This window comes from Bubalus kerabau, chromosome 3 (genome assembly GCF_029407905.1).
Source record: "Bubalus kerabau isolate K-KA32 ecotype Philippines breed swamp buffalo chromosome 3, PCC_UOA_SB_1v2, whole genome shotgun sequence".
Classification (NCBI taxonomy): Eukaryota; Metazoa; Chordata; class Mammalia; order Artiodactyla; family Bovidae; genus Bubalus; species Bubalus kerabau.
Window position 1 is genome coordinate 184,963,896 of NC_073626.1, and position 11,538 is coordinate 184,975,433.

Genomic DNA, 11,538 nt, shown 5'->3' on the forward strand with positions numbered 1-11,538 from the left:
TTTTTCTGAATTTGAAAATAGTGTTTAATATGCACAATAGTCTTTCTGAATGTATTTAACACTTGGCTAAAACTGGGGTGGAGTACATGGTCCCTACCCTTAAGAAATTCATATTTGGCTCCTAGAGGCAAGACTCAATCTAAGAATATGTGGCAGTCCTAACGACTAAAGTTTGTATTCCAGGCTGCTCACAGAAGGGAATCAAAGAGAAGAGTCCAGATAGCCTGCTGGTTAATTTAGAGATGGTCTTATGAAAGAATTTAGAATTGATTTGGTTATTAAAAGGATGTGGGACCTGGGCACAGTGGAAGTGACCGTAACGGCCGTGCCCAAGCCTTGTAACCAGAGTGACTGTCAGCCCCGCCCCACCTTCCACTTTGATTTCTCCGCACCCCCACCCGCCGAGGGGTCGTAAGAGGCAGAACAAAAGGACCTGGGGTTACAACTGTCTCCTGATTCTCTAACAGGCCTCCTAAGGATGTTCCCAGATACAGTGGGATTACAATTTCAATAGGAATGAAGCAAGTGGGCTGATCGCAAACCGTAGTATCTTTTGTATTCTGAAGTCTTTTATGTCTTCCTTAGAATTATTCATTCACACAGGGTATTAAGTCTCAGTATTTTGTCTTATACAAACCTTTGTTCCTTTTATATTGGCACAGATCATGCATGCGTTTTCAGTCGCTCCTTTTGACCAGAACCTGTCAGTTGATGGGAAGACTCTAAGTGACGACCGTGCCACCCTCGGAGCCCTGGGCGTCCTTCCTGAGTCGGTGATTCTGTTAAAGGTGAGGCGCGGCTCTGCGCCTGCGGGATTCAGGGGCTTCTCATGTGTCACTCCTGAGTCTGTGATTCTGTTAAAGGTGAGGGGCGGCTCTGCGCCTGCGGGACTCAGGGGCTTCTCGTGTACAGTGGGTGCGGCGGTGGTTAAGGTTCCCAGGTCCTCCGCAGGATGTGGCAGCAAGCTACTGCTGTGAGTCGACTGCGAGCCACCAGAGACTTAGAGGAGGTCAGACAGTCACTGGGTCTGTGGGCTTTTCATAATTCTTGTTTAAAATAATCTAGATTTAACCTCCTCCCTAAATTCTGGATTGGTGAATTACTTAACCGTACTTCTACCTATTAAAACATCCCCCGCCCGTCCTCAGAAGTACCAGCCAGTTAAGCTCGGACAGAAACATAAGAATCAAGGCTTGGCCACAGTAGTCAAAATACCTTTGGTTGGCTTAGTGAGATTCTTGTCCAGGATATGAAAATTGACCTTGGGAAGAAAAGGTTTAAAAGAGGTAGGTGTGTTTTAGAAAGCCGGGGCTTCTGAGGCTGTCACGGATGAAGATCCGTTGAGCCAGCCTGGTTGGCCCAGTCCTGCTCTCCCCAGGCAGGGCCTGATTCTGTCACTTTGCTCTGCCTCTTGCTTCTGGGCGGCTGGAAGCATGCCGCCTGCACAACGTGTGGGAGCGCTCTGTAGGCTTCTGAACTGGGGAGCGTGTGGCTCACAGGCAGAGCCCCGATTCTGGCCGGATAAAGTTTGGCCCTGGAAGTGGTGATACGGGTCCATATCTGGCCCTTCACATGCACACACACGCCCCTCATCCTGCTCCCCACCCCTCCCTCTGCTTGGTTTTCTTGGAACTGTAGGTTCTGTGGAATTAACTCTGAAAACCTGCTTGGTTAGCTGAATCAGAAAAGCCCAGTCTAAAATCCTAGAAGCAAGCCGTGTCGCTGATGGGCTTGACTTCAGGTGGGCGACTGGGGTCTCTACTGGTCATTGCCCTCTTTGCCCTTGCAGCTAATCCTGCCACAAGCTCAGACTCAGCACTCGTTTCCTGCCTTTAAAAGGACATGGCTATTTCGTTCTTGATGGTGGGGAAAGATGAAAATGTATTTTTAACCTAATTGGCATTTTTCGAGGACCATCAGGATTTTACTTCTCCCAACTCACGCTGTCATCTCTGGCACCTGAAATCACACCCATTAAACGAGGGCATCTGAACCTTGCTGCATCTAAAAAGTGTCTGAGGAGCAGGAAAGCAGGGCCACATCCATATGCAGTGTGTGCACTTACGGGGTGACGAGTCTTGACCCACCTGACGGGGTGCCGTTTGTTCGTCCTGGACGTCGCCAGCCCTGGCTTGAACGCTGCTTTCCACTGGACAGAGTTTGTGTCGGAGCGACATGCTGGTCAACTCCGTGCCAGCCTTTTGTGTTAGGAGGTTGGGCGCGCTCCTCGTCCCGGTTTCCATTCCCGTGCGGTTGTGAATTGTCTTCATTTGTTTTCTAGGCTGATGAACCAATTGCAGATTATGCTGCAATGGACGATGTCATGCAAGGTAAAAGACCAGTTTGTTTGGGGAATTGTTGAGGAACTTGTTCAGCGATGGTGGGGTTGTAGTTATTGAATCTGTCATCTACAGTGTTTTTACTTTTAAGCTTGAATAAAGCTTCTACGTGCTAAGGTAGAATCTTACCGTTATTGCTCTTTTTAAAGAATGATATTTATGAAAATTGAGAAAATGGAGGAAAGTGTAGTATTTAGTTTACTCTAGAAACTGAAACAGATGTAAGCCTGCGGATAGACGAGGTCAACAAAAAGCAGCACTAATTCAGGTTGCAGAGCCTCCGGCAGGTACACAGGAATCAGATGCCCCAGGTGCCTCTGAACAGAAGGAGTGAGGTTGCAACCTAAAGGCAGGTTGGAAACTGTGTAAGAAGCAGGTATTCAACTCACCACCGCACACGTCCTCACAGCCCTTCCCTTTACATTCACTCAGTGCCTCTTCTTGACCTGTAGAGTTTCTTCGAAGAAATTAAACTAGAAAGGTGAGAGACGTGTTACCTACCAAACAGGGAGACCAGCCCTTTGTTCAAACACTGGCAGCCCATCTCTCACCTCCCACAGTGGAGGGAAGAGATTCTCTTCTAGGGAAACCAGAGAAATTCAAGGAAAGAGCCTACAGATATTTTTTTTAAAAGTAGTTCATCTCCCAGCTACCTTTGGGTGAAGCCAAACCAGACAGTTTTCAGACATCTTTTTAGTCCCTCACGCTTCTGTAGAGGGGAGCGGACAGCCAGAGAACTCCGGACAGTGGGGCAGAGGGCGGCATGGGACCAAAAGACATCAGTCAACACGCTGGACAGAAAGTCGATGATGGCGGGAAGCACAAGAAAGCTTTAAAAGTAACTGAACAATACCAGAGAAAGAGCAAATAGTCTGTCTGTAAGCAACGTTCAGAGAACAGAGGACAATTCATGAAAAGAAAAACGGGTGCGCCAAGGCCCGGGTACAGTTAAGTGCAAATCTAGAGATTAATGTCCTAAACAGGCCTAGAGGTCTGGAAGGGAAAACAGTCTTATTCCTGAGATGAAGAGTCAAGGACAAACCAATGGGCCAGTGCCCACAAGAGAATGAGGAAGTATGAGCTTCAGGCTAGAATTCTTGACTAGACTATTCTGTTACACGCGTTTGGTGACTCTGTGAATATAAGGCCTCAAAAAATTTCTTTCTCACCTACCGTTTACTCTGGGAGGGTGTACTCTGTTAAACAAGAGTAAAAAGAAAGATGTCAACAGTGGAACCTGAAAATAGGGATCCAACGCAGGAGTAGATGCCCTAGAAGACGGTGAGGGGGCAGTTCCCGCGCTTCCAGCACGAGGCACTGCAGCAGATGTTGAGCACGCCCGCTCCAGATTGGAGCACTGCTCCCTGGGAAGAGTCTGGAAGTGACAGGCGACTGTCCTGAGGAGCTTACCCTTGAATCAGAGATGGTACAGAGAAAATGAAGCACATAAATAATGTAGTTACCAACCCCAGAGAGACAGAGTCATACCAGACAAGAATGATCACCAGGGTACCCCAGAGGGTTCAACCGTGCACACCGTTAAGGAGTAAAAAGATGGTGTAAACACTGGAGATCGGCTTAACGACAAAAAAATATCCGTGTGTCAGGAGGATGGTTAGGGGCCATGTGTTACGTTAGAAGTGGTTCTTTCTTTGGGGAAACAATTAGGTATTACCAAAAATTGTGAATTAGCAACATCTAGAAATGCAGAGGTTAAACACCAGAAGACGTGGCCGCAAGGGCCAAAAGCTGTTCCCTGTAGACTCTGGGCACGGGAGGAGGGGGAGAGGAGGCGGGGCCCCCATGGGTTTCTCCAGCAGGGCCCCCCACCCCTCCCCAGTCGTGCAGAATGGTGGCTGCAGTCACAACCCTTGTTATTCCAGTATTTGTCTTTTTCAATGATGCATATGTATTGCTTTGATAAAAATGAAAACAAAGATTGCCATTTGATATTATCTGTAACTTCAAAGGTAACCTTGATAGGTGAGTAAGGTTATTAAAAGCTATTTTAAACTTTTCATCCTTAGGCATTGAAGTGAACTTATTGCTGTCTGTAGCAACAGTCTTTTCAATTTGGAATTCTTATTTTCTTTCCTTCCAGTGTGTATGCCAGAAGAAGGGTTTAAAGGTAAGTTACATTTGTCATGTTTTGTTCATGGTGTCACAGTCCTACTGTAATCTTCTATTAATGTGAAGCCTCTAATTTGATTTTAAAATTTAATTCAATCTGAGTCTCATGACTGAAATTAATTTTAGTTAAATGCATTTTGTATTCAAGCTTCTTCATTATCTGTATCAGCACTCCAGCCTCAGATAGGGCCTGTGTGTCAGGCATATCCACTGCCAGATGTCCACTGTGCGTTTCTAGCTCGTTTTGGGGGGAAGTTGGGCACTTAGCTAGTGGCATTTTCATTTTTATACTTGACCTTTTTCCAGTTCCTCTTATCAGTCCCATCTTAGAGCAAAACAGTGTGTAACTGATAAGAATTCGAGGAGAAGAATCTGCTGAACTACATTAGGTTCAGTGAAAAGGTTCATTTCTCTATGTAGGATTAAGGCATCTCTTGGATTATCGCTTTAAAGGGGTAAACGGTGATGCCTTCTTCTGCATCCTGGCCACTAGGGTTCTGCACACAGTTGAATTCAGACCTTTGACTTTCACAAATTTAACTGTTGCCATTTTGATTCTTTGTGGCCTAGTCCAGAGGTCTGTGACAGGTTGTGATTTTTGCCAAAGAATGAGTTTGAATCAAATACCAGGGGTTCTTTGTGAACAAGTGAGCCAAGCTACTGGCCTCAATAAAGCCTCCCTCTCAGCGCAGCTTTTGTGTACACGTTCCCACTACAAAGAAACTCCCAAAGTGGTTAAAACAAAACAAACAAAGCAGAACTTTTTTTTTTTTTTTAAATCTAAAACGGCCATCAAATGAAAGCTTCAATAAAATTTGATTACCTTGTGTGAAGATAATGCATACGAGCCGCATGGCTTTCAACAGAAATGTGCTTTAGCTGAAAGCCTGGAGACGGCTGATGTATTTTCTTATTTTCAATGTCAAAGGGCTTCGGTGCTTGCTCATTAAGTTGAATATTCCCTGTTGGTGATGCAGATGGGATATGAACCCTTAACCTTGCAGTTTACAACTTTGCCTCCACGTGTGTTTCTTTCCCCAGGTACTGGTCTACTTGGACATTAATCTTTTTGAACACTTGCTGACTGCTCAGAAATGACCCGAAGGGAAGAGGAGTTTGACATGTTAGGGCATTAAAGAAAAGGTGGATTTAAGAATTAAACCATTACATGACTCTTCCAAAAGGCAGAAAACCATTCAAAAAAGTGACTGTCCCAAAATGCCTTATGTCAAATAAAGCAGATTGCACTGAAGGCCATCAGACTTGAAGGAAATGTTTCAGATTTTATATTTAAGGGGGGTGGTGGGAGGGAAAGGGCAAGTAAAAGACTGAACCAGTTTAGTAGCAGTATCAGTAAATCATGTTTACATATGAGATTTATAGTCACGGGAGGGAATAAAGTTCCATTCTATTTCCTTGCTCGAGTTTCATACCAGATGCATTGGTCCATGAAGAATTTGTATCACAGTAGATGGGACAACATTCTGCTCTGAACTAAAAGTGATTCTTTAGAGACATAACCTGCTTACCAGTACCTGTCTTTGATTCATATTTTACTTTCAATAAAGCATGAAAGTGAAGAACTTGCTGTAATTGTGGGACAGTATCTTCAGATCAGACTCCTCTGTCGGCCCCAGGACACCCCCTCACACGCTGCCTGTGGTCGGTCTCGCTCAGTGTTGGGAAGAGGATGGGGCGCCTGTGAGCCCCTGCAATGAGCCAGGGGCTCGTGTGTCATTTTTGTCTCCCAAGGCTGATCACTTTCATGCGTTGCAGAAGGGGTGGCAAATGTATTGCTCGAGATAGCATTCTCCAGTGCTGCTGTTATTCAGAGGAAAGAGAAAGTCACTCAGTTGTGTCCAGCTCTGCAACCCCCTTGACTAAACAGTCCATGGAATTCTCCAGGCCAGTATACTGGAGTGGGTAGCCTCTCCCTTCTCCAGGGGATCTTCTCAACCCAGGGAAGATCGAACCCAGGTCTCCTGCATTGCAGGTGGATTCTTTATCATCTCAGCCACCAGGGAAACCCAAGAATACTGGAGTGGGTAGCGTATCTCTTCTCCAGGGGATCTTCCCGACCCAGGAATCAAACTGGGGTGCATTGCAGGCGGATTCTTTACCATAGAAAGCCCATTATTCAGAAGTGGGAAATCAAATAACACCTTGCCCTTTGGAGAAATCTGACCACCTTATCAGAAGAGTAGAATGGCCTGAAGTCCATTTGGATGATAATACAGATTTTTATATATAGAGTTTCATCTTCCCAGCCTTCAGATCCCATCTCTTGGATCTCACTCCCATCTCCTCTCTTTTGCCATGTTGCCCAGCATGTGGGATCTTTATCCCCTGACCAAGGATGGAATCTACCTCGCCCTCTGCATTGGAAGCATGGAGTCTTAACTACTGGACAGCCAGGGAATTCCCTCACTTCCTCTCTTTTTCAAAGCATTCTTCTGAAATTTCCAGAAAAGATCTTCTACATCACATTATTTAACAAAGAGAAAATGTGTGGATGGAGTGTGCCCTGTTACCCAATTCAGGATTATTGTTGATTAGCAACATAGAGGCAAAACAGCATTCCTGAGAAAACTTACAATTTCCAAATGGAAGTGAAGACCGGAGCTTGTTTCTGTTTTCTCTGAGTCTGTACGTACTCTAGAGTTTTGGGCCGAGATGCTGACTCAGGCATCTCCCTTGCTAACACTGTTTAGCCTGGGGTTTTGCTAGGCTTTTTTTTTTTTTTTTTAACCCCTCCCTTTTCTGAAAATTTAAGCTGAAATCCTGGATGGGGGAGGCAGGTTTCAATTTGAGAACCAGTACCCTTGGCAGCATCCCGTTGGAACAGCTCTTTTTATCAGAGAATTATGGCTGTTTGGTAAAATCACAGCTCCCTGCCTGTGTTTTCCTCTGTGTTTGCAGTGTCTTTGGTCTGCGCCCCTGAGGAGGCAGGGCGTGTTTTAACGAGTCTGTGAGAGCGTGCACGGCACACGGGACCCTCAGAAGCCATCCATCCTTGGAACCTGTGGGTCCCACCCTGAGGTTGACGCAGGGAAAAGAAGGACTCCTGGTTTAGATCATGAACTACTCTCCTGATGTTTCGATTTCCCCCGCCCCACCCCGACCCCCACCCCATGAAGCTGAACATAAAATAACAACACGCCAAGCACCGCTCCTTCCCCAGGGTAAAGACCTGTGTGTGGTTCACTCAGTGCTTGAGGCAGCTGCTTCCTTCTGCCTACTAAGAAGCTGTTTGGCCAGAGAAGGTTCTTTCTGAGGATTGACATAAACATGTCAGCAGTCCCCGGAAATTTGATACTCTTTCCCAGTTTGCTGTTAATCGCAGTTTCAGTGTGTTGCTTGAGTCTTTTCCCCTCGTGCATTGGTACAAAATAACACCCTGTGTAAGTCTTTCAGGCTGATAAGCCAGTACTGGCTCCTTTGTTCACTTGGCAGAATGGGTGGGAGTGGGGTGGGCACCCACGACCCAACCATGTTCTACGCACCCAGCTCAGAGTGATGTCTGTGGCCCCGTAGGACCAGCAGCGCTGTGAGCTTTATTAGAAATGCTTAGGCCCCAGAGCATGCACAGGCCACCCCTGCAGAGAAGCCTTGGGCTGGACTCCTTCTCCCAGCCCCGGTCCCCAGAGTTACGCAGTATTGTGCACATGTATTTGTGGCCTGCATCACCACCTCACCATTTCGTACAGGGAAAACAGGTACAGCGTGGACCCTAAAATCCGTTCTTGCCTTGTCTGAACTGATGGATCAGTTGTCTCCTTGGCTGATGAGCACTGTGAGGTGCAAAGACTTTTTCCATCAGGTGTCATGCATGTGTTCCTTTCTGTCTTTTATTATTATTTTAAGTATAAGAGTCTTCTGTGAAAGGTAAAATGAAGCTTGAAGTCACTGCCACCCCTACCCCTGTTACATTTCTTTCCATTCCTCAATCCCAATCTAATGGGTGCCACATGCCATTCTGGGACAAAGTTGTGACCTACCTGGAATGTAGGTCACCATTTGCATGTCTTCATTCCTAGGGGGAATAAGTATCTGTGTATTAGTTCAGTGTATTAATGAACTTTATTGGTTAGAATTACAGTTAACCTTTCTGCCCAGTTAAAAAGAAGTGAACGTCCCTTTGTTTCTATGACGTCAGAATCCAGAGCCCATTTTTTAATTTCCAGAGCCCATATTATTTATTTAAAATAAAAATTATTTTATTTATTATCCCATTTTTAATTCCTTTTTTGGGGGGTGAGGGAACTTGGTGCAAAGCTTCTGAGACCTTAGTTCTCAGACCAGAGATTGAATTCCAGGCCCACGGCAGTGAGAGTGGACTACCAGGGAATTCCTCGGATTCTGTTAATACCCTAAATGTCCAGTTGGCTGGTCTGTGTAGTCATGGGCTTGTTGACCAGGCCCTGGTTAATATTTGAAGCGAATGCTAGGATTTAATAACCCATTTGAAATACCCAAGAGGTGATTTATGTCTGTAAACAAACTGCTGAGGTGAAATAAGCATTGGAGCCTGCCTTTCCTGTTTCAGAATCACGAAGGAGTGTCACATCCTTTCTCTCTGACATTTGAATGTTCCGCTTATTCAGTGTTACAGGGGACTGTGACCAGAGTTCAATCTCGAGAACAGCCAGCATTTTCATTTTAAGATTTTCACCCCTTTGCCTATGGCAAGTGTGCCAGCCTACAGCAACCCCAGGGGCAGGGTTTGGCACCGACTGCTTCTGATCGTGAAGGCTGGCAGTTCGCCACCCTCAAAACCCAGGCAATGTGTAGATACCAATTTTGGCTGGGGATTTGATTATTAACATGAGTCCTTTATTCATTAAAATACAAGTCACAGACCTTTGTAAACAGGTAACACTTTGGCATTTCACGGAGCAACAGCTTCATGGCGAGTCCTGAGGGCCAAAGAACCTAGTAGGGAGACAAAGCTCCTCCATCCCAAACATTTGTGGGTTTTTTCCAAGTCTAGCTTTTGAGCTAATTGGGCTGAGGAGTCTGCTAGCTGTTCAGATCGAACCTGCATGTGTAGGCGAGCATTGGAAGGGCACGTTTGAGAATTTGGGTCACAGTGCAGCAGATAATCTCAGCATTTACCTCGTAATTAAGAAAAGTTAACTTGGCTTTGCTTGTCGTCCTTTCCATATTATCTCTTAGAGCAGTATTTGCCGCCTTGTTTACCCTTCCACACTGAGAACCACACAATAATACATTTTTGTTGGAAAAATTACTTTGTATCCTTCTTTGTAAGTTGACTTTAGCCTTTGTGAGGAAATGCTATGGAACCTTCTGCAAGTCTTCAAAAAGAGGTCTTATTAATCACAGAGCCGAGCTGCCCGAGAACTTGAGGACATTCCTTATGCTGGAAGCCGTTGGAATTTAAATAATGGCTGGACAGGTGTGTCTGGTCACTCTGTTACATAAATATTTCCTCTTGGCCCATAAGGAAAACGAAGCTAATGGACAAACAGTAAGGCACCTTGACTCTGTTTATTTGCAGAGTCACGTTGAAAGGAATTCAAAACACGTTTAGAATGAGTGTTGACGATTTATGCCTTTGTGATAGGCAGGTTCTGCCCCAGAGCAGCAGCTTCCGGTGTCTTGATTGTCATTGCCAAGAACATCAGTAACGTGCCATGAGCCTCGGAGGCAGAGCTATGCAGGCGCGAAGCAAGAGCAGAAGGCTGTGGCCAGTGCTTCAGGCCCCTTTCTGACCTGAGAATCATATTTTTCATTCTTTGTTTAACCTCTTGGGACTTCCGGACTAATACTTGTGGAGAGTAGAGTCCAGGGAACAGGTATTTCTTGTGCTTCCGGGGGAACTTTCCCAACAGATAAGCCCCAGGACCTGTTTTATCAAATGATTGCAGTGTTACTTGCTTACCATATTACATTCAGCACTCTTAAAAAATGCATATGTTTCAGACAAGTTGGTGACATTTGTTCATATGGTAAGAGTTAAGTATTTTTTCTGAGGCTCGTTAGAGTTTGGGAAGAGGTTGTAGAATTGATCTTGTGAATCAAGTCACCTTTGTAACTTGCCAGGAGTTGTCTGGCCTTTTCTAGGGGACACTGTTCTGCCTCCAGCATTGAGAGCTGCACCAGCTCATTACTGGACTAAGCCACGGCTGTGTTCCCCGCCTCCCCATCCCAACCCCAGCAGAGATAAGACCACATTCCCTGAAGAAGTGGAGCCTGCCACCAGATGGGCTCCATCCACAGGCACCAGAAACGCGGTGGCTCTTCTCGTGCTGCGTTTTCACGCCTTGCCATCCCCCGAAGCTGTCTCAGTTCCCCTGAAGTTAGTTCTGCGAGCTCGTCCAACATAATTACTGTATTGATCTCAAATAGAGGGCATCATCTGTTCTCCCCTCACATACTTTAAGAAAATTTTAAAAAACCTGCTTTCAAGGATTTGGCTGAGATTGCACAGGCCAGGGCCTTTGATGTGAGAGTGCTCTTGGTCAGGGAGAGACCCGGCCTCGTAACAGCAGCTGGAACAGCAGTTTGATTTCCAGATCGGCATTAGCGCTGCCAGGCGAGGCAGGCCCTGGGCCACAGGAAGTGGGGGGACACACCCCGCAGAAGCCAGAAGGCCTGGGCAGCGGCCGCCTGGGCTGAAACGCTGCCGGCTGGCACACGGGCCTCTGCAGGCTTGGATCTTGGTCTCCCCTTCCCCCATTCTCTGGCGTATTTGTTTGTAACCGAGGGAACAGTGGACTGCTACCGGCCCTTTTTATGATCCTGGATAAGTATGTTCCCCTTTGTGCCTCAGTGTTGGCTGTAAAAGGAAGTCAGGTGTAGAAATTGTGAAGATGGTGGGGCCTCGCCTCTTCACCTCCACCGCCAGCCCCACCCACTGCCTCCAAGTCCTGGGAGTGTGTTTGAGCAGTTGCCCCCGTGGACCACCTCTAAGGGACTTGTCTTTTGTGTGAGTCATTCTTTGCTTTATGTTTGGAGTTTTTGCTGCATCTCCCATCTGTAGCATGCACTGGCTCTGGGTGAAGGAGGCTTCAAGCTGTGCTAGACTGTCTAGAACTAGAGTGAGTTA

General features: G+C 46.2%; 1 protein-coding gene across 5 annotated transcripts in view; it reads left to right on the forward strand.

Annotated features, from left to right (window-relative positions):
* USP48 (ubiquitin specific peptidase 48) overlaps positions 1-6,052 on the forward strand; it is a 73,563-nt gene extending 67,511 nt beyond the window's left edge. For all 5 annotated transcript variants that reach the window (XM_055574228.1, XM_055574226.1, XM_055574227.1 and 2 more), the window contains 4 exons: positions 663-788; positions 2,282-2,330; positions 4,441-4,467; positions 5,511-6,052. In XM_055574228.1, coding sequence (XP_055430203.1) covers positions 663-788; positions 2,282-2,330; positions 4,441-4,467; positions 5,511-5,533 — 225 coding nt within the window. In that variant the 3' untranslated portion in view covers positions 5,534-6,052. The remainder of the gene's footprint in view (positions 1-662; positions 789-2,281; positions 2,331-4,440; positions 4,468-5,510) is intronic.
* Positions 6,053-11,538: the final 5,486 nt, after the last annotated feature.